The sequence below is a fragment of the Poecilia latipinna genome, unplaced genomic scaffold (genome assembly GCF_001443285.1).
Source record: "Poecilia latipinna isolate Pla-1442-1.1 unplaced genomic scaffold, P_latipinna-1.0 Scaffold154, whole genome shotgun sequence".
In the NCBI taxonomy this organism is placed as follows: domain Eukaryota; kingdom Metazoa; phylum Chordata; class Actinopteri; order Cyprinodontiformes; family Poeciliidae; genus Poecilia; species Poecilia latipinna.
Genome location: NW_015112770.1, coordinates 197,386 through 220,455, shown reverse-complemented (window position 1 = coordinate 220,455; position 23,070 = coordinate 197,386). Strand labels below are relative to the sequence as shown.

At 39.8% G+C, this 23,070-nt stretch overlaps 2 protein-coding genes and 1 long non-coding RNA gene across 4 annotated transcripts in view; 1 reads left to right on the top strand and 2 right to left on the bottom strand.

Moving 5' to 3' along the window:
• Window positions 1-9,212, bottom strand: part of LOC106945642 (keratinocyte-associated protein 3-like) — a 14,070-nt gene extending 4,858 nt beyond the window's left edge. Inside the window, exons 1-4 of the mRNA XM_015029472.1 lie at window positions 9,119-9,212; window positions 7,351-7,547; window positions 5,629-5,688; window positions 2,138-2,329 (exon numbers count right to left, since the gene is read on the bottom strand). Of these exons, the coding sequence (XP_014884958.1) occupies window positions 2,138-2,329; window positions 5,629-5,688; window positions 7,351-7,545 (447 nt within the window). The 5' untranslated portion in view covers window positions 7,546-7,547; window positions 9,119-9,212. The remainder of the gene's footprint in view (window positions 1-2,137; window positions 2,330-5,628; window positions 5,689-7,350; window positions 7,548-9,118) is intronic.
• Window positions 1-14,323, bottom strand: part of LOC106945643 (uncharacterized) — a 21,634-nt gene extending 7,311 nt beyond the window's left edge. The window contains exons 1-3 of the long non-coding RNA XR_001424604.1: window positions 14,314-14,323; window positions 13,645-13,650; window positions 9,201-9,209 (exon numbers count right to left, since the gene is read on the bottom strand). This is a non-coding gene — a long non-coding RNA (uncharacterized LOC106945643). The remainder of the gene's footprint in view (window positions 1-9,200; window positions 9,210-13,644; window positions 13,651-14,313) is intronic.
• The window catches only part of LOC106945641 (homeobox-containing protein 1), a 21,698-nt gene continuing 11,431 nt past the window's right edge, over window positions 12,804-23,070 (top strand). The window contains exons 1-6 of one of the 2 annotated variants that reach the window (XM_015029469.1): window positions 13,268-13,349; window positions 15,714-16,173; window positions 16,360-16,445; window positions 19,270-19,380; window positions 20,533-20,766; window positions 21,410-21,566. In XM_015029469.1, coding sequence (XP_014884955.1) covers window positions 13,268-13,349; window positions 15,714-16,173; window positions 16,360-16,445; window positions 19,270-19,380; window positions 20,533-20,766; window positions 21,410-21,566 — 1,130 coding nt within the window. Of the gene's footprint in view, window positions 13,350-15,713; window positions 16,174-16,359; window positions 16,446-19,269; window positions 19,381-20,532; window positions 20,767-21,409; window positions 21,567-23,070 lie in introns of both variants that reach the window. The other variant, XM_015029470.1, reaches the window with a different exon arrangement.

The following is a 23,070-nucleotide window of genomic DNA, read 5'->3' as shown; positions in this document are numbered from 1 at the left end:
CATCAACCAAGAGTCAAAAGGTTGATGTTTCTTTCTCCAATCTATGAAAAACAAGCTGCTGTTAGCCGAGCCTGTGAAGCTTTCATTTAATGCTCTGGAGAATTAGATGGTCCAAAGTCAGTCAGAATTTAATTGTCTTTCAGCTCAAACTGCAGAGCAGCTTCTATTAATCTGCTTAAGATTTAAGACACAACCCAGTTGGTTTAGATAGCTTCTTCCCTTATTAAAAGGAAAATAAAACTTTGAATACTTCATTTTTTTTCACGTACTCTGGTTACATTTGTACTTAAATCTGTAAGGTTGAAAATACTTTTTTCCACAGCATAATATAGTAACTTAAAGTTAAAGCTCAAAGGTTTTGGCATTAAAAAATAGCAAACTAGGTCTGTGGAAGACATCTGAACACCACCCCACCTTTAAACTACCAGGAATATACTTCTACACTATTACTGAAGAGACTAAACTCAACCTCAACCTTGAAATTGCTACTCTACTCGGTCGATGAATGCCAGCTGTACAGTAAATACAGTGTTGATGCGAGTAAAGCAACTTCAAAGTAGAAAAACACAATGGCTTTAGGGATTGTACATCTGTCCGGTTTCTGGCTTTGAGCTATTAGCAGCCGAAATCCGACTGAGCCACGAAATCCTGAGCGCATCAACAGCTGCTCTGCCATTAACCACCGGCACCAAGAACAAATCCAGCTTAAGACAAAGGTCCTATGCTGAAAAAAAACAACAACTCTACACCAGTGCTGTTGATGTGTGTCAGCAGCTATGAGACTAAACAGGGTTGACAGTCCATCAGTAGCACACAGAAACAAGAAGCAGCCTGGAGAGGACTGACCGGGTCAGGTCAGCGTTTCTGCCACCAGTCCATCAGCTGCAAAGCGTGACTGACTTCGTCACAGCGAGGAAAGATGTCAAACCTCCTACTAAATGGCCAGTGCACTTGCACTCAGAGAACAGTGTTAACTTTCCTGCTGGCGGTCTGGTTTTTAGAAAACAGGACTATCCAAATAAATCTAAAATAGTAGTTGCCTCCTCATTAAATCATGACTTCTCTAAAGTGTATTACTAGACAGGTAGAAACTCTACTCTTGTTCTACGCTTTGCCCCATACAGAGGGTTTGGACCCTCAGCTTTGGAGAAAGTGGTTTGCTAAAGGTGACTCTTGAAGTTTAATTGCTCAATATTGCTCCAACACGGACTGAATGACTTCATTCACTTCCTCCGCTGCCATTGCCAAACTACAACCCTACACAGGTAGACTGCAAATCAAAACCAGTGCAAATAATTGGCATCATTGTTCACAACAGCTTGTTCTGTTCACTGACGGGCCAGACTGAAATTCTACCATTGAATCGAGCTCAATGACAGAAATAGAAGACAGAACACCAAAGGGAGATGAAAATCAAGCTATGTAGGAAGACCCACCAAATCAAGAAAAACACTTAAACCAAACTCGTCTGATGACATGAGGTAGGCTAAGAGATCTCACGAAGCAAAACCTTCCACCCCGATTACTTTAAGAAGTTAAAGATGAGTGGAAACTATCTAATCTATCAGTCTCGAAAGGCTTTGGGGTTCCGATAAACCACAATTAGATCCATCTATCATTTCTGGATGGTGTGGCATTACCATAAACGGGCCTTTCATGCACAGAAAGCCTCAGAAAGTGGTTAAATTACTGAGAAGAATAGTCGGTATAAATTCCTCCACAGCAATGTAAAAAAAGACCATCAGTTATGTTAACTTCTGATAGCTATTGACAAAGTATGAATCTACCAAGTTGGGAAGGTAATTACTTTTTCAGAAAAAGCAAGGTAAGATTGGATCATTTTCCCCCCAAAATGAATAAAGTTATCATTTTAAAACTGCATCCTATATACTCTGGTTTGGTTTTAAAATGAGTTTGATAATCTGAAACATTTAAGTGTCAGAAAAGACTGAAATACCTCTTTCATTCAAACACTGCACATTTCCACACTTTACATAAAGAAAACACTGTTTTATAAAACCAAAATGACCACATAACTGATTTTAATATGGGCTCTTTATACAATAGACAAAGGTCAGCTGACCAAAGGCCCAGCTGCTGCTTTAATTTCTTCAGTCTGACAGAGCAACACACTCACATAGACACGGGTGGGGTCAAAAGGACACTCATTGGTAATGCTGGAGTAGTCGATGGCATCGGGAAAGCGGCAGTGAGTCAGGAGAACTCGCCCGCCGTTGATGATGGTCTTCACTAGAGACACGAAGAGCCCAATGGTGGAACCTCCTGCCATGAGCGATGAAACCAAACTGATGGAGAATAAGGACCACGTCTAGGGAAGGAGAACATTGGAACTCAGTGGGTTTATGTAAAATAACGCTAAAGACACAGTTGTCATGAAGGATAATCAAAGCCGCCTGGTGTTCTAGCGTAACAGAAATCTACTAGGCTGATTTATCAAAACAACATACCGACGTTTGCGATGGGTGTTACGCTGAACCAGCATACGCCTTTATAAAATATTTCAGTGCATCTCACTGAAACAAAATAATGATAAACTTCAAATTATTAATTTATTGACTTTACGGAATGGTTGGTTGCCAGGGCTAGCCAGTTTGGGCTACCATGAAGAGTACGTAGAGAAAAGGTGCCAACAGCAAGTCCTGTATCTAAACAACTGAACAATAACTGATAGATGCAAAATAAAACCCCCGATTTGAAGTAAACCTTTGAAAATACGTTGTATTGATGAAAAAAAAAAAATTTAAGTTTACCGTTTTACACATCCAGCTAGAGGTTTGCTAGCTTGAGGCAAACAGCTTCACTAGCTGTTTTTTAGATCGTCCCTCCCGTCGGTGTTTTAAAGCAGTTTATCCTCCAGCATTCCTATGATTACAGGTTTTTGTGTGTTATATCTGACTTTAATGTCACAACAAACATCGGTATGCTGTTTTGATAAAGGATAGCCTGCAGACTTCTGGTATGCTATTCTGACAAAGAATGCCAAAATGACAGAACACCCCTTTATTCTGACACCTGAAGGTCCCCTAAATGCGTATACAGAGTCTGTGTTTGTTATGCAATCTCAGTATAAATCCAGATGTTGTGTGAACGCAACAGAAGTTTCTTAGAGAATATTCAAGAACAAACACCAACTTGAAGCATAAGGAACACAGCAGACAGATCAGGGAGAAAGTTGCCTACAGATTGAAAGCAGGGTTATGCTATAAAACATCATCTCAGCCCTTGAATGAGTCAAATATCATGAAGGTTTTTATTGGTTAAGACAAGTTAAATCGAATAAATCAAAACCAATGAGTCCGTTTCTTCTTCCACTTCACACATATGCACAACCTAGTGTTCGTCTGCAACGTAACATCCCAATAAAATACCTGGGAACGTGTGGGTGTAGCAGGACAAAATGTGGAAGAGTTCAAGTACTAGTATTTTTTACACCAAGCTGCATCAGGTGGCAGAAAACCTGTCGACATGTCATGGAGATTAAAATGGGCGAGTTATTGACGGCTTGTCAAAGCTGACTCACTGTTGTGGCTCTCTGAAGGCCAACTGAAACTGTACTATCATCATCCGTCATCTTTTGTTCCCAGTGATAGTGTCATGTCATCACTAATCAGCATAAACGAGACATGCAGTACGACGATTAAAACAGTAGGTGGAATGGGAAGGCACCAGCCAGAGCTTTGAAAGATGGTTTGGACTTTTATTAAATAAAGTTCTTAGAACGGCTAGAAAACAAGTAGAGCTAGACAGACGCACCTAACCACCGTCATATTGCCAATTTCTAATGAAAAATGTGTAGCCTTTGGTTACCAGGATGTTGGTTTTCTAAACATTTTCGAGCTAATTTCAACTTAAAGTTCTAAATTAGAAATGTTGGACAAGTTTTTATTTAATCGCGAAGACGTTTTAGAGAAAACAATGAATTAAAGAACAATCAGCTATTTCTACTTGTAGAGAAAAAGAACACTGATTAAATAAAAAAAGAACATATGAAAATATGAAATAAACAATGCAGTAATGATGAGCAATGTTGACCAGCGGATCTATTTGACAAAAAGACAAAATCCGTGAGTAAGAGGAGCTTTAGAAAGACCAGAGGTTAAGCACTAATTTTAAAAGATCCAAATCAGAAACAGGAAAGATTGGAGTGAGCACTTTTACTTTCCCAAAACATCCTCAATCCAGGAAAAGTGGGTGAGCTTTCTTGAAAATTACTAGGTTGAAAGCAACAAAGTGTTTTTTTTGGGGGGGGTTTTTGCTGTTGTTTTTAAACATGCTTTGTCCTTGTGTTATAAAGCAAATTAAAATCAGTGGAAGAAGCAAACAGTAATTAACTGTAGCAGCATTTTTCTCAATGTCTGAGCCAAACGGTGAATATTTTAACTTCCTTTCTAACCGTCACATGTAACATTAACTCAAGTGACTTTTAGGGTCCATTGACATGTTGAATAGTGAATGGTTGAATGCTGATGGTGTGTTTAAAAAAAAGTGGACTTTTTAGCTACTTCCATTCACTTCTGCTATGTTTTACTAATATAAAGTAGTCTGTTGACAGTTGTTTATCGCATTTGTTTGGGTAAAGCACAACCCACAAAAGGAGGCCTTAGTCTTCGACACGGCTGTCGCAGGTTCGATTCCCGGTCGAGTGACCTTTGCCCCATGTCTTCCCTCTCTCTCTCTCTTTCTTCACCTACTTTTCTTGTCTTAGCACTTTCAAATAAAGGCCACTAGAGCAAAAAAAAAAACCCTTAAAAAAAGAAACATTGTGGCTTTTTGTTTGTACTGCCTTTTAAACATGAGTGACAGATTTTTTTTTTTTAAAGATTGCCCAACCTTTATAAAAAATATTTTTCATGCAACATTTAAGAGTCTGAGGGTTTTAATATTGACTATGTGTAAGAATAAATGACACTGCCTAGGTGAGCTCATACTCTTTATAAAAATGAAAAAAAAAAAAAAGAAGCTATTAGCTCTTTAAAAATGACTGAGATGACTCACCAGTCAAATCAAAGGTTAACGACAGATCAGATGATTTATAGTGAGGAGCATATATTTTAAAGCAGCCACAGCGCCATAAGAGGAGCACTTTCATTCAGCTCTCGAGTCGCTTAATGACTACTTGACATAAGACGGTTGAGGAGCTAAACGGCTGCATGCTAACCTATCCCCCGCTCTCCTCATGCTGGCTCTTGCCAACAAAAGGAAACGGGGAGTGGCTTAATCACGCTGAAGCCGACTCTGCTCAGCTGGTTGGCTCGTCAGTCTTGTTTGAGCAGCCGGACAGCTGACTGAGTAAACGGAGCAAAAAGCTCTGTCTACAGAGAGAGAGATGGGAAAAAACAACAAAAACAGACTCTCCCAGCTCCACAGGGCCTCACTGAAACAACTTGTTTTAAGTTATAAGTCATAAAGGGAGGAAAGCTGAGAAAACAAAGCGGTGCTGTGAAACATCAATTTGTGCATGCACACAGCAGGACACGAGCACCCTATTGGAGATTAGATTTTTCATAAAAGGTAAATCAGAGCAGAAAGCAGGAGAGAAGATATGAAAACATCAGGGAGGGTGAAAAAATACCTGCAGGATCAAATAAAAGCTGAGGGAATACTAACCAGGCGTTTGCTCTTCTTGTTTTTCGACAGGATAATAGCGAGGATCCCAACGATGACACCCTGCAGGAAGAAGACTGATGAGATTAAAAGAAAATTACCAAGAGCAAAGACAAGTGATGGATTTGTCACATTTAACAAAAGTGATGCTAATGTACCCCAAAATTTAATTTCACAAGCTCCAGCTCTCCTTCAGGTTCATCAAAATTCACAGAAGGATAATTTTGTAGCGTGTAGATATTGCCATTGGGGTTAAATACAAGAAGATAAGAACAACTAAAACAACAACATCATCTGGCTCAGTCATGTTCTAAAATTATTCAAATTAAGAGTTTCTGCAGGCATCACTCACTCCAATTTAACAGGGGTCTAATAGCAGCTAGTCAGCAGTAGCATCAATCGTATCGAGTCACAGAACGCCATGAAGATGTCTTTTGCCTGACACAATAGTCGCGAGAAATAAAACACACACGCAATATACGAGATTAAATAGTCCTGTCAAGAGGAAAGTTACATGTGATTAACACATTAAAGGACAACTTACTTTTTAAAGTGAATTTAAGGCATTTTATGACCTTAATTTTAGATACATGAATTTAATGCTTTTTAAGCATTAAATTCTCCCTGAAATACAAATTCATTTTAACAAAAATTTACAAAGAATAAAAGACTAAACAAAGCTATTTTTGCCTAAACAACGATAAAGCCTTAATAACCTCAAATTATCACCTCTTCACATGACAGAATGGACATTTTATTTTAAATATATATATATATATGTAAAAATGATCATTTTGTCTTGACAGTATTAGACAGTAAAAATATTAGCTATATAAATAAGCCACTCAGCCAGAACCAACCAATCAGAGCCAGAACGGGGGTCTTAGCGCTGTCAATCACTATCGTGTACTTGCTGCTCACATATTCCACTTGCTCTTTGCTACGCTGTAGCTGGTTCACCACAACATAGTCTGCCACGAATGCTAATACTAGTTAGCACTGCCATCAATGACAGCGGAAAACACATTTATCTGGATCGGTAAGTTGTTTCGCCACCATTAGCCTATTTAGCAGCAGTACACAAGAATGACTGACAGCGCTAAGACCCTCCTCCTGGCTCTGATTGGTTGTTTTTGACCTAGAGTGGTGAATTTCTTAAGACGACAACAGAAACTGAGGGAAAAGGTGGAGGAGCTTGAGTTTTTCACAGACTGTCTCACGGTGACAGTTTTAACAAACATGGCTGCATATGGTTACAGTTAAGAAATATGGAAAACAGATTTTTGTAAAAGTTACATACAGCAGTTCTAACTGACACTGAACAGGTTTAAGATGGTTTTTCTTCACACCTCATTTGTGGAATTTCAACTTGTGTATTGGAACATGTTTTTAAGAATGAACAAAAACAAAAATTCATCCATATCGTCATTTAAAAAAAGCAACAAAAAAAAACAACAGCAACAAAAACAAAACACGTATTAATCTTTTTTAGGATTTCAAAATAAATCTGTCCTTGCAAGACTTTGGGGTGGGGGGAATAAAAAAAAATATTCCCAATGTACAAGTTCATGTGTTGAAGACCATAAAGCCAAATAAGGAAAGCAAAAGCAAAAATTCTGGTTTGGAAAATTTGAGCCCAATTACATTTATTAACCAACAAACGAAAAAAAAAAATAAAAATAAAAATAATTCACTGCTTCTCCACAGAGTCCGCCCAGCACTCACCAAAATGCCGGAGAAGAGCGTGACCACGTTGGAGATGGCGTACACCATGCCTCGCGCCTTCTCGTGCAGGTTGATTTGCCGGAGCACGATGCCGTGCACCAGCGCCCCCATCAGGAAGTTGACGTGACCGACGAGGATCACGCTCAGACCCATTTTCATCAGTGCCAGCGGCTCCTCCAGGTTGTCGCAACACATTCCTGGACGTGGAGAGTTCGGGGGGTTACACACCGAGGGACAGAAATCCCCGACAACGTTACGACAGGCGTAGACCTTGTCGCATCGATCAGCAGCTGGGTCAAACGCACAGCGGATGTCACCTGTGTTAATGATTGGCTGCTGAGTACATAACTACAGTACAGTGTGAGCACACAGACAGACCCAAACCAGATTAACGCTCTAATGAGCTGTCCTAAAGGAACGCACTTTGGTTTGTACCACGGAAAACTGGTGCAAACCAGGTTCTGATCTTTAGAGCGTCTAATCAAGGATATTAATTTGAAAATTTAATGTTCAGTCATGGTTAATGGTTTTGGCAAGAAATCCTACCTATATATTTTGATATGCATTTGACTGAAGTTGTTTGTTCAGCCTATTTTTAGAATCTTTCATAATGTTTGGTGTCAAGCAGAGACTGGTGAGGAAGATGTCCTTTGGGTTGATTTATGAATGAATATGAGCTTAGATTAAAAAAAAGAAGATTTAAATTCATATTCAGTTAAAACTCATCTCATTACAGCAAGTCAAACTTGTTGACAAGCTGAAGATTCAGTTCTCTACTAATACCAAACATCATTTCCTACTCTATATTGAAAGTGTTTTGTTTGGTATCACAGATTTCAAGGCGGAAGACTCTTCTGCCACATTTCTAATCAATCATTTGTTTCTTGCCAAGTTTCATATTCACACAAGTAAAACAATGTATAACAAACCGCATATTTTGCCCCGTTAGTAATGGATGTAAAAACGGCATTCATACAATCTCAGATTCAAACAACAAAAAGGTTAGAAAAACAACAAGTATTTGTAATGCATACAACTTTAATCTCTAACTCGTATTTAATTTTTTATTCTCTTTTAGTTCTGTTATGTCCCCTGTTCTTGGATATGAAATATATTTTTCAGAACTGCTGCACTACTTTTAAGAGAACTTCTAAATAAAGTTAAAAAAAAAAAAACATTATTTGAAGTTTAATTTCTTTCCATATTTTTCTGCTAGGATTATCTAAATTCTACTCAGATATATTGATTAACATTTTTTAAGTGCTAAGATGAAGTGTTTGCACATTGATAAACCCATTTTATTGGTTACATTTCTTTTATCTGTGTAACCAAACCAAACCGAGTCTGATTTAATCTTTTACCCTGTCTACTTTTCCAATCTTTACATGTGAGGAATTCCATACTGACATTCCGTAACGACCAAAGACATCTCATGTCCTGAGGCAACAACCTGGGAGTCCTGTTGGAGAGCAGTCCAACAGGATATTAAACTAATACGGCTGCAGAAGATTCCAAACAGACCTGTCATCTCTAAGTCACAGTTTAAAACGAAAGCTAACAGCACGGAGGCAAAAATGGTTAAAACAGCTGTAAAAAATAAAAAATAAAAAAAGCGTAAATATTCAAAATACATTTTAAAATCCTTAAAATGTATTTTGAAAGAGGTTTATCAAAAAATATAAACACCTTGTGCCAAGCACAACACTTAAACAAACACAGTGAAGGTGGTCCACGCTCGGTGAAGGCGGACAGGTGAGGCTGTAGTTACCTGCGATGCCCCTCTCTGTTAGGTCACCATGCGGTGTGTCTGACGGCGGGTCCTGTGTGGTCAGGTCTCAGCGCGTGGACACCTCCTCCTCCTCCTCCTCCTTCTCCTCCTCAGTCCGGTCAAACAGCCGCCGTGACACCTGTGAGTCTCTGGCTTTTCAAAATAAGAGAAACACCCGTGGGAGTGCTGAGGTTTTCTCACTCTAAGAGAGGCTCAGTGGTGGTGTTGTTGTTGTTGTGGGAAGTTGAGGAAGCAGGGACGGCGTTTCATTTCAAGGCGCGTTCAGTGTTGAGTGAGCCGTTTTGCGAAACGCCTCTCTCTTATTTTGAAAGTCCGTCTGCTAATTAGCAGTCGTCTGTGACAGCTTTTGTTGTGAAATGAAGTCGAATTTTTCAAATCGTTTAGTGTCGCTTACATCACAGTTGTTCTTGTAAACAGAAGTGAACTTTATGGAGCTGCTAAGGTGATGACTGTTGGAGTTGAAGAAAATTAAACAAGTTACATACATTACTTTATGGTTGATTTTAATTAAAGGAAATTCAATAGCCGTATTAAATAAATGTATTAGATCAATAAAATTAGTTTAATCTAACTAAAAATGAACATAATTTTATTTAAAGGGGCAGTATGTGTTTTCCAGGCACATAGTTCCATTTTATAGCACAGTCAAGTAACAATGACTATTTAAGTTGTTATAAAAATGCTGTATAACTCAAATATGACTTAAAATAAATTTAATTTCGTGATTTCACACCTTTTTGGGTCTCTGTCTCTTTAAACATACCTGCTCTTTCTGAAACTCCGCCTTCAGGAAGTGATCACAACATCGCTCCTCTATTAACCTTTTAACAACATTTTTACCAGCGTTGCACTGAGAAGTGGCTCCTGTAATGAGCTCAGCTGATGTGTAGTTTTACTTTCTGCTAATTGCCGCTGGCTAGTTTGAAGGAGCTAACTGGCAGAGAATGAGGAAAAATCTTTACAAAAGTAATAATTACATTTGATGGAAATTAGTGCTCATAGATATCCTCCAAATTGAGACCTGTTAAAGCAAGGGTAGAGTCCTCTTACTGTAAAGAGCAATCTAGTTTCTAAAAGAAAATCAAATTTTCTTGACAGGATCCTGAAGCCTAATTTACACTATAAATCAGGGCAACTGGAATAAATGCTTTGAAATATGTGTAGGAATCTTTCATTGTGTTTGATGCATCTTAGGGATCAAATATTTATGACATTTCTGCCACCAAGTGGAGAAATGATGCTATGAGAAAAAGAGTGAGATCATTAGCATCAGAAAATATTTTCTCTATTATATGTTGTCTTAAGCACCTTTAACTTACAAAAATCATGCAGCTGTTTAGGTTCAAGTGACACTTTTTCTTCTGCAACTCCTAAAGATGTCTATGCTCTGATGTACGAGTAAAAGATGATTTGCAGCCATCAAAAATGAGTCATTTTCTTGATCAGTTGTTCCAGACATTAGCTATTCTTATTTGCTACCATGAAAGCTGACAAATAAAAATATGTAATTACAAACTGCAAATGTGGAGCACAAACAAAGTTTTGTTTGTCCAGAGTGAAAAATGTTAACTACACTACATCTTTAGATGTTAGGAACTCCTGCAGCATCTTTGGGGTAGCAGCAAGTGTTCAGTCACCATGGTAACCGACTGTTGCATTAGCTTGTTGGTAGTGGTAGTCTAAAGGTAAAAAAATAAATAAATAAAACAGCGGGCTCTTCCAGCTGAAACCAGACATTCATATACATTTTAAATAGACACAACAGTTTTTTTCTCTATCTGAAAATGAATTAGACCAAACTCGTCTTGTTTTAGGTTAGTTAGTTCCCAAAATTATTTCTCTTTGCTAAATGTCAAAAATAATGAGAGAAAGAATCTTTCAGAGATTTATTTATTAACGTCTTCAACCTTTATTTTTGAAGATTGCAACATTTGTAAGAATAGAAGCAGAATCCTGATGTGATGGACTGAAATGTCTTCATCATAAATCGGAGGTATACAATATGCAAAAAATATTTGCATATTGTATACATTACAGACTTAAATATTAATGTTTACATTTATAATGTGTCTCTCAGTGGTTTGGGTTAAATATAATTTTAATAGATGTAGTAGCCGATGCGACCAGCACGGGGAGTCTAGCGCTAGTGAGACCTATAAAGATCACAGAGCTACTCCGTCTGTAGCAGTATTCTGTTGACCACTGGAGATGGGCACCAGCACAGACCTCAATGGGATCAGGTGTAAGAAAATGGATGGATGAGACAAAGGGATGAAATTAGATAAATACATATAATTAGAGGTGTGGTCTGGACGTGACCCTGCTTCCAAACTTAAACAATATGTTAACTTAAGTTAACATATTGACTTAATTTTATGACAGACTGGCGACCTGTCCAGGGTGTACCCCACCTCTTGCCCAGAACATTAGCTGGAGATAGGCACCAGCAACCCTCCCTGCCCCAGGGATGGATGGATGGATGGATGGATGGATGGATGGATGGATGGATGGATGGATGGATAGACGAACTTCATTTCACTAGAACAGACCACACCATGAAGATACAAGTTTAAAGATTTTAAAAAAGAAGGCGTGGTGCACAGTGGTGCAGTTGGTAGAACTGTTGCCTTGCAGCAAGAAGGTTCTGGGTTCAATTCCAGCCCTTTTTTCTGCATGCAGTTTGCATGTTCTCTCTGTGCAAGTGTGGGTTCTCTCCGGGTACTCCGGCTTCCTCCCACAGTCCAAAAAGGTTAACTGGTTTCCCTAATATCAGAATGGGTGCAGTATTAACTTTAATCCACATATTTTCACTGCAAGTTTTTATCTAAACTTCTTAACACATCAATTTGTTTTGTATTGTACGTTTTTAGAAAAACTTACTTACTGTAGCTATTCCCTGTAGTCACAGGCCACCTGTAATATTTATGCTTATCTTCTACCTTCAAACACAGGGTAAAAGACAAGTATAAGATTTCACACAGAGGGTTTTATTCAAAGAACTAACTTTGTTAGAGTTAGAGGACCTCAGAAATATTTGCATCAAAAATTATACACTAATGGGTGCTGTATCTCATGCACCCAAACGGCATAGGATATTGGCTTTTTTTTATATGCTGCATTAATTACATGGAGATCTAGTCTTCAATGACTTTAGAGACAAGGTAAAAGTTCTAATTACTGATATCAGCCTTATCTATACAAAATAAACAGTCTTCCTGGCAGTTTAGGTTTTGTTGCATAAAAGCACCGTTTTAACAAAGACATAGTAAACCAAACATAAATTTCTATATGTTCGTTATAACTTATTTTTATAGTTTATTATCCAATGCCCAGATGTGAATATAGCTTTCCGGTGCGCATCGCCAACGCCAGAGCGCATCTACGTCAGAGCGTAAAGGCCAATCTGCAACATCGTCTTGTATGAACCGGAAGGGGTTTTCGGACTGTGGGGCCTGACAGTGGTGTTGGGTCTTGAGAGTGGTGTTGGTGGGGCAGTTACGGTCCCCGTTGCTAGTAGTTAGCAGACTAAGTCGCTAAGTTGACTGCGTTTAAGTTCTTCGGTAAAACACAACCTATAGTTGCTTACAGCTAAGCATAAAAATATAGATATTTGTTGCCATTAAATTTTCTAAATTGTTTGTTTAGTCACTTTACCCGCAGGGTGCAAGTCTTGGTAGATAGCTGAAATAAGTCAGCGTCAAGATGTTCATAGACCAATTTGAGATTTCCGTTGTTCTACAAAATAAAAGCATAGTATCAGACCGTTCCTGTTTTGACCACAAAATGCTTCAAAGCGTTAATGCAAAGCTGGGAACAATGTAAACGCAACGCAAATTGTTTGCTTATCTAAAAGTTATATCTTCTGGTCCAGCCCAGATACGACGTGTATCATTTTCGCTTTTATTTTATTTTATTTTTGAACAACTCGAAATCTCTAACAAGACAGCAAGATTGTTTTTGTCGCTCAGGGGAACCAACCAGAGTTCATGTCGCTAGCTTAGCTAACCCAGCCTGCTAGCGAGTGATTTGCCAGCATGCTAATGGGGACAGTTTAACCGCAGCACACTGCAGTGAGTCTCTCCTGTCTGAGTCCGTAGAGGTTCCAGCCGAGCTGAAGTCCGCGGAGCCATGCGACAGTGGTCTGTCCCCACTGCGACCCCTCGCGCTGAGCCACTCCCGGGGTGCCTGTCCGTGTCACCCCCTCCGTCGGGTAAGTGGGGGAAACATCGGGAAGGATGAGAGGAGCTGTTGTTATTTTTTTAAAGCCAAAACTCAAGACAGTCGCTTACAGTTTTCCAGTGAAATAACATATTTACAGAGTAATGCGTTGATAATAATCAGTCGCGTACACTCTTTCGGTCAATTCTCCCTTGTTTATTCACAAAGTTTATATGTATATTTTTCATCCTAAAGTGCGGTCTTGTTTTTAAAAAATGTAGTTAGTTATGAATAATAAGAGACAGTGTCAAATTTCCTGTTGTACTCCAAACGACTGGCAGAAGTACAAACGACTGGCCATGATGTTGAAGAAAGCTTGTTAATTTATGCATGCTGGGAGGATTTTACTTTAATTCTTCCCTGGGCAAACTGACCAAGGTTAGTCTCAAGTGTCTGTGCCAAGTGTTTGAAAGCTTGCCAGAACTTTGAGTGACCCACTGGTTCTACAGAGGTGAATGCAGTGTGTTTTATGCAATTCTATAAAGCAGTGTTCTCTAACGCAACCTCCAGAGCCTTGGAAAAGTATTCCAGCCCTTTGAACTGTTTCTTGTTTTTTTCCCCCCTCATTGGTAGTCATGTCACAGCCTCAAACGTGGATGCATTTTTACTGAAGTTTTCTGGGATAAAGCTACTGTTTAGCTGCAAGTGGAGTACGTCTCTACGTGATTTTATACCTGCAGGCCAAAAATATTGGCCGACTCTTCTTTGCCAAATCTCAATTTAAATTGGATCCAGCTGCAAACATCCAATGCCTCAAATAGAAAAAATAAAATAAAAATCCACCATTAGCGAAGCGATTCTAAAATATATATATATGTATGTACTAGTATCACAAGTTCAGCCAAACTAATCTGGACAGTGTTATTTTCCAGCATTATGAAAAATTTAGGATTGGACTTTGACTGGGCCAATCTGATTCTTAACTTTGCTGTCATTCAAACTCATTCAATTATAACACCGGCTGTATGTTTAGAGTCATTATCCTGCTTGAAAGTTTGGCCTAATGAGGAGCGATATCTCCCCAGCATGATGCTGCCATCACCATGTTTTTACCACAGCAAGGTTCACGCTGCTGCACAGAGCTGGTTTTGGCTAACACGTTGGCTGTGTCCCCTGCACGGCTTGTGGTAAACTCCAAACAAGACGACTTATGATTTCCGCTACATAGCTTATCTTTTTGTAAGTTTTTTGTTTTTTATATTAATATCTCCTTCAGAAAATTTGTTGTAATTTTTAAAGAGCCCCCGTCTTCTAACTGTTTTTAGGTTTTCAACTAAAGAAAAACATAAAACTTTAACAGAAAATTTTGCATAAGTTTGGACATGTTTCTTTCTGTTGAAATTAATAGATAATGAAAAAGCAAAAATGGAAAAAAATAGTTTTCAATAGTTTTCAACTTAATAACAATAAGCAGCCCCATCTAAAACAATGTCACTGGTACTTTTTCCTCATAAAAAATCTATTTGTTCCATAAAAATGGCATTTGTTCTTAAATTAATGTTTAAAGCATTAGTTTATTCTTTCTCATATTAAGGATGAGTTTTAAAGTGCCGTTGTGTTCCAAAGAGCCACAGGTTGCAGACAGCTGCTATAAATAACACACAAATACACTTTATTTACTTATCATTGACCCTCTGAAGGCAGTTAGTTACAAAGGATTTTATTTGGACGTGTCGGGATAAAGAGGTTCAACGCAGATACCTCCCAAAGTTTTCAAATTTTTATAGAAAAGAAGTCGAAAACCATGACATTCTTTCTTCAATTTCACAATGTGTCATAATTCTGCGCTATTTTTCTCTTTCACATAAAATCCCAGTAAAAATATTTAGAACTTTATGCTTGTAATGTGAAATAAAGAGAATAAAAGGCTGATTATAAACCTTTATCGCAAATCTGATATTTTTATTTCTAATAATGGCACACTTTTTTCACTTATAGTCTTGTACAGTTTATTATTATTATTATTATTATTATTATTATTATTATTATTATTATTATTATTATTATTATTACTGTTGTTTTTTTCACTCTGGTATTTTATCTGTTGTTTTTACACTTTTAAGAACTTTCTTTGTGTCAGTATTTACACCCGACGTTGCTGTTGTGCTGAATTTCCTCTTTAACATAAACAATGAAGTCTGATTCTATTCCATTTTAATACTTTTATGCCTGTTTTGCTTTTTAACCTAACAGTTGGACACCCACAAAGACTGGGAGGTGTTTGATTTCAAATTAGCATGCCTTATCTTATCTGTTTCATCTATTAATAATCCTTTGGTCGATTATCAGTGTGGAGGGATAAATATAGCAGCGTGCTGTTGGTAACGGTTTGGAACGCCTCGTGTTGTGCCTGCAGACCCCAGGATGGAGGCGTGCGAGGTGGAGCCGCGCTACACCATTGAGCAGATCGACCTCCTGCAGCGCCTGCGCCTCTCCGGCATGACCAAGCCCCAGATCCTCCACGCCCTGGAGTCCCTGGAGAGGCTGGACCCGGAGCACCGCCCGCCGCCGCCGCCGCCGCTCCCTCTGCCGCCACGCTGCGACTCCCACCCGGCCCCGCCCAGCAACGCCGCGCCCGCCGCCGCTGCTGCCGCCCCGTCCTCATCGTCCTCCTCGTCGTCGTCCTCGCTCTCCCTGGCCTCGGCCACCACCCAGACCTCAGGCCTCGAAGGTGCGGCGCTGTCGCCCAGCAACAGCTACGAGGCTTCGCCGCCGCCCCTGTACCCCCCCAGCGTGGTGGTGCAGCGGGCGTTTAGTTACGACATGATGGGCGAGGAGGAGTGGGACCTGGAGGAGAAGGTGGAGGAGTACATGAGGTGAGAGGACGACAGGCCGCCGCAGGCTCATTATCCACCAGCCGTATCCGAGTTAATTCGGGTCAGGCGTTTAGGGACGGCTGGGAAAAGCGAATCCTCAGCGAGGAAAGTTAGTTACCCACTGGGTAATTGATTTTTTTTTTTTTCTGTTAACTTGATGAGTTTTTATCTTCTTTTTTTTTGCAGAAGAGACAGCAACCTGGTGAAAGAGGAGATCAAGACGTTCCTGAACAACCGGCGGATCTCTCAGGCCATTGTAGGCCAGGTCACAGGTACTCCTCCTTCATCCACAGTGAAACCATTAATCCAGTTAGTCACGATGAATCGATTATTGAAATAATTGCTAAGTAATTTTGTCGTCTATTAATTGTTATCTGGAGCATAGAAAAACGACCTTGTGCTAGGAAAAAACAGCTCTGTAGGAAATATGTTTTAGCTTCAGGTGATTAAAATTCACTAAAGGAATACTATGGTTATCTTCTTTTTTTAAAGAAGGAATTGAATAATTTTATTTCTTTTGCACCTTTTTAATAAGAAAGAAATATAATATAATATACGCGGTTTGAGAAAAACCACAGAATGTGTCGTGTTTTTTAACTGATTAATCAGCTAATCGTGAAGATAACTAATTTCTAAAATAATCGTTACTTGCAGCAGCAACATTAAAAAAACATCATCAATGAAGCCAAAACTACCTTAAAATACAAACACATTTTGCCTTTAAGATAAAAAAACCCCCACCTGTGTCTGTAAATTGTGTTTCATCCACAACTCCTCGTTGGCATTATTTTAGCTTCACCCAGTTCAAATCCAGTAAAGGATTACGACATTATTGCATTTTAGGCAATATAATATTCATGTTCTCTCCAACTGATGATGGTAGGTTTTAATACGTCTCTTGCCCAGTAACTCCATGTTCTTTCGCCCCCAAATATTACTATAACTTCATAATTTTCAACTACATGAGTATTGTTCATACTGTTCATATTCATAAAAATCACAGAACATTATTACAATTCACATGATTTGGGCTTACGACTCAAATAAAAAGTACAATGTCTGCAAAACAATCAGAGGAACAAACATCAACTCTTGAAATAGCTTATTTAGTGATGTAACAGGATGACACCAAATTCTTTTCAGACTTTTGAAAACCAAACAGACAATTTGACTTTTCTTTTGTTTTGTTTTTTTCTTTTTTTTTTTAGAACCAGTTCTAGGACCTACACTGATGTTGCACTGGAACTACTTTGGGTGGAAGCCTCTTATTTTAATGGCGATGAAAAGGGCGTTTTGTTTGTGCTGCAACTGGCACATCAGAGAAACTGTTCAATATCTACAGTCGGAGCTGGTTTTATGTTTTCTAGGAGGTCTCTAACTTATGGCAGAGTCTCATGAACTCTTCTTTATTCTGACCAACTTGATGAAATCTAAATAAAAACGGCTCATGAATTCAAAGTTGGTGATGCAAATAACAGAACAATCTGACCCTTCGCCTCCTGTCACCAAATGTTCTGTCGAGTCCGTCCTTCTGCTGTCATTGTGCCTAAATTATAGCTAGGTACAATTAGATAAAGCCTGTCTGCAGACTGATCGAGCAACGACGTTTCTCTCCTTGTCCTTCAGTTGTTAGCGTGTGGAACTTAAGGCTCTCCATAGATAAGATTTGTCCTACTTATTCAGTATTTAGAGGTATTCATACCACTTAAACTCTTCCACATCTTTTCATGTTTTCATTGATAATGATGATGATAAACCAACAGAAATTGGTGCTTCATTGTGAAGTCAAAGACTAACAGATCCATTGTTTGACTTTTATCCTTTAAGGACTCAACACACGTCAAAGGACAAAAGTCACTTCCGACATCACTTCCTCTCTAATCATTTCCTGTGGAACTTGTGCAACGAGGCGACAATCGCTTGCCCTCCTCCAGCCAAACGACCGGCAAAATTTGTGCATCACGTGACATTTGGAGTTCGTAGAAGTAGGCGTGCACACGTGGGCTAACGATACGAGACGATGTCGGAAAATATTCACCTGCTGTTGCTATCGTGCTCCGTGTTTTGGGTTTCACCCTGAGTGTGCACGCCTACTTATATGAGCTCAAAATTTCACAAGCGTCAATGATCGGGCAAGAGATTGTTGCCTCATCATGTTGGTTCCATAGGAGATGAATGAAGAGAGAGTCGCCTCCCTTTTAGGGCAAATTTATCTGTTTTTTTTTTCACTCCTGTTGCCAACCAATATGAGGCATTCTGCTCAAAAAGCCTTTTAAGCTTAGCACTGTATTAAGGGCCATATGCATTCCCTATATTTTTAGTTTTTTTAAGTTTTAATTTTAAGACCAGGAAGAGTAGAAGATTTTAAAGAGACAGAGGCCCAATTTCAAAGCAACAAATTACGAAGGTAAAATTTCTTTGAAGTCATATTTGATATATATAGAATTTTTTTTAACAACTGAAGTTAACATAGCTACTTGTTTGTGCTATAAAATGGCACTTGGGCTCTAAAAGGCCTAATACTGGCCCTTTAAATTTGACTTGATATCCTGACGATGAACCTAAATATGCGGCTTTAGATTAACGAGTGGCCCACTTAAGTTGAGATTCTGTGGCAAGACTTGCAAAAGACTGAGGAAGTGTGAAGTGTTTTACAAAGAAGAAATGCTGTATTTCCCATATTTATAATTCCTCTTAAGTGCAGTTTGGTAGGATATTAAGTAATACTCAATAGAACAGAAAAAACATCCAGAAACAAAACTGGCAGACAAAGTGAGAAAACATTCTGTCTGAGTTTTAGCTTTGATAATGTTCCATACAACAACCTCTCAGTTTTTTTCTTTTTAAAGTCTATTAATACGAACCCTAATAATAGATGTGAGAATGCAGAAGTCGGGTCTTGTTTGTGACGACGTGGCGTATTAAAACGGAGCGCCGCGTGCCTCACGAGGCCACACACACATCCTTTAATAAAACACCGGCGTCGACGCGCCTTCATTAAATTAACAGGGAGACCGTTGATCTGCGCGCAGATGTAATAAAAACGGACAAAGGAAATGATTTGTTGAAACCATTCGTTTGACCTCTGCTGCGCAGGCATCAGCCAGAGCTACATCTCCCAGTGGCTGCTGCAGCAAGGCCTGGAGATGAGCGACTCCAAGCGCAGAGCCTTCTACCGCTGGTACCTGCTGGAGAGGAACAACCCAGGTGAGGAGATGGAAAACCACATGGGAGTTCTGTCACTGCCAGCCGCAGACCAACTAGCAAACCTGAGGTTAATGGGGGTAAATTAAACGGATGATGATACTGATTGTGTTTTTTGTGAATTTTGACCCACCGCCTGCTCACCTTCCCCCAAAACCCCTTACATTGCTCCCTCTCCTCATCCCTCCTGCATGGCTATTCCTTTCTGCTAACGCCCAACCCGCTCCTCAAGGGCTGCGAGGTCAAGGAAGGACTCGGGACACATCTATGGTTTCAGAGGGAAGACAAAATGATAAAGGTAGTCCCGTCACAGGAGATTCTAATCGATAACCCCCCCACCCCCTCTGGTTAGGAAGTGAAGGTGGTTTTGTCTGCGCCGGCTACAGTAACAGCTTGAATCGGTTCTGACCTCTTCATGTCCTACAAAGCAGCTACTTAAACACACACACACACAGATAAAAAAAATCTGCATTCAGGATGCTCCCGGCTCTTCTTTGTGTTGGATTTAACAGCATGTCACCACAGTAAATCATGTGACTTTTTTTATTTGAGCACTAAAAAGAAGAAACAAGTTGTCTGACACAGCATCGGCTGTCAGACTTCGTGTTACTCCTTTTGTTTTTTTTCCCGTTTACCACCCAAGCAAAGCTTTGCTTCAGCTCCTCCACTGTTCCCAGCCCTGATCCTGGAGGTACTCCAGTGCTGGTTTTCATCCCCACATGGCTAACGGTCTTTAGCAGGAATACTAACAAGAATGATTCTGCCAGGTTTCCTAGCCGAATATGACTGCTGTCCTTTTGCTTCTCACATAAACTCCTTTTGACCTGCCCGTCATTAAGAAAAACCCTCCAAACTTCAGATCAGAGAGTATTTATTTTAAATAAATTGACCCTTTGCAACTACGTCACGTTGAGGCGCCACGTCCGTAAGTGAGGGATGGGAGGGTTGCACAAACGGCTGCCATTGTTTTTGCCGTTTATAGCTTCTGCTTGTCCAAGTCGAGATAATTTGTCTGTGCAAAGAGTCAATACAGAAACTCTTATGGCAGGTCTACAGGAGTGTGCCAAAGAAAACATCCAATCCGCCTCCACCGTCTGGTGTGTAACCCAACCCCGCGGCCTGCCTCAATGACTTATTGGTTTTGTCCCAATGAAGGCCTGAGGTGGAGTGAAAGCCAGCACAGCGTGAGTCCCATGGCCAGGGCCAGGGCAGGGGACAGAGATGGGACGGTAGCAGGGGCGAGCGGCACCCCCCCCAACATCTTCCCCAACCCCAACACCAACCTGATGCCCAACCACAACCCGTCCTGGAGCAGACAGAGAGAGCTGCTGGTGCACCTGCTGCCGTGGTACACAGCTGCCGCCGCCGCAGCGGCTGCCGCCCAGCCAGGTAACCGCGGCCTCGGCGGCGAGCTGCGGAGGACGCCCTTCGTCTCCTTGACAGCTGTAGTCCTGAAAAGTACCGCCGTTGTTTGTGACAGGAAATGGCTAAAACGGGGTTCATGTGCTTCTGACTCTTATCTTTTAATGAGTAGATTGCGGCCATAGAGTTGTTGAGAATTTAATTTTTTATTATTATTTTTTTTACATACTTCACTGCTTCCGAGTTTTAGGATCTTTGTTTCTGTGATATACAAAAATTCAGTCGAGAGGCTTTTGTAAATTTCAAACAGGGCTGGGCAGCATGGCCTGAAAAGAAAATCTCAGATTTTTGTCGTGTCAGATCTGATTTGACAAAATCAGAAATCAAAATCGAAATTACAACCTGGAATTTCCCAAACTCCGAGTAGAAGTGGAGCATTTCCACATTCCAGTTTATGTCGGTGATTTTTGTCACGTAAAAATGTATGGGATGTCAGAATATATAGCGAGGTAAAACTTTATTAACATAAAGCCGATGAACAGGCCTTTGATTTAAAGCTGATGTTTCACTTCTGCCCTTTGGGTGAATAATTAAAACCTCATCGAAACCTGACTTTACCCAGCAGGTCTCTTACATTTTGCACGGATCAATTTGATCCTATGTTCCTCAGGTGCCACCTTGTCGATGCGCTCTTTGGTGAAGGAGGAACCCGACTGGAGAACGGGTATCATCGCCAGCGACAGAGCCGGGATCGTAGGCGGTCCTCTGAGGCTGCGCAGAGGGAGCAGGTTCACCTGGAGGAAGGAGTGCCAGTCCATCATGGAGAGGTGAGCGTCTTTTAAAGACAACAGCTTGTTTTAATACAGAACTGTCAGCATTCATTCGCATTTGGAAAGAATTTACATTCGATACGTAGAATGAGAACTTTTCAACCCATTTTCTTTTTGCTTGGTTTTCATTATAACTTGGTTCCAGTGTGTGCATTAGGGATTGAATGGCCATTCTCCCAGTGGTTTTTGGAAATCGACCCTGTGTCAGTTTGAGTTTTCCAAACTCCACCTTCTATTTTGCAAAATTTCCTTCCTGTCTTTTCGTCCTCTCTCGTATTCTTCTACCCTTTTTTATGTGTCCCTCCATTCTTTCATTCCTTCCTTCCTAGATTAAATTCTTCCCTGTTTTGTTCCTTCCTTTCTGTCTTTCTAGAGCAAATCTTTTCTTGGTTCCTTCCATTCTTCTGTCCTCTGTTCTTTGTGTCCTGTCTTCCATACTTCCTATCTCAGATCATCCTGTTCTTTCTTTTATTCTTCCTTCCTGTCTCAAATCTTTCCATGTTTCCTTCCTTCTGCTCTGCTTTCCTTGTTGTCAGTCTTCCTCCACATCTCAGATCCTTCATCTCCAGTTCAAACCTCAATGTGTCCTTCTGTTCTTTTCATTTGTTTCTTTTTCCATCTCCCTCATTGTTTCCCTTCTTCCCTGTCTTCTTTTCTTGTTATTCATTCCTTACCTAGTCCCTTTCTTCCTTGCAGGCTTTCATGTTTCCTTCTCTCTCTCTTTACATCTCAGATTCCATCTTCCCTCCTTTCTACATTTTTCCTTCTCATTGTTTGGTCTGTCCTAACTTCCTGTCATTCTTGTGTCCTTTTATTCCCTTCCCTGCTCAAATCATTTATTTTTTTTTTTGTCCTCTGTAGTGTCCTTCACTTCTCTGCTTCGAGTGTCTTTTTTTTCTTCTTTTTTTTTGCAGTCTCCATATTTAAAACCTGTAGAAAATCTGTCATAGTGTTATAGTGAACCTCCTGTCGTTCACTAGAAAAATATATGCGATGAAATTGGGTGCCACAGAGTGGCTGTAAAATAAAAATGATCTTTGAGGGAATGGAGTTGGAAGCTTAATAAGTGAGACAACGCAACAGTGGGAACATTTGAAAACCCAGAAAAACTGACTGTATTATTGGAAATGTTATTTTAGGTTTTCCACAAAAGCCTCAATAAATATCAGTAAATTAAAACATATGACATAATGCAGTGTCTGGATGCAGCATAGTGATACAAATCACACTTTTTTCAGTAAGTAGTGTCCTGAAGAAGCCTATTTCAAATGGAAATGTTTGTCAAGAACAATATTTCTGTTTGTGGCGTCATAAATGCTGAGTCATGCGGTCACAGCATACCTAAAGAGATTGTTTTTTTATCATCATGATCTTTATTGTTACCATAGTAGTACCACAAAATATTGCTATAAAATGTTAAGTTCATGCCCCCCCCCCCCGCCCCACAAGCATTTTTTTTTTTTGTTTTTTTATTATATATAAAATTTATAAAAATATTTTT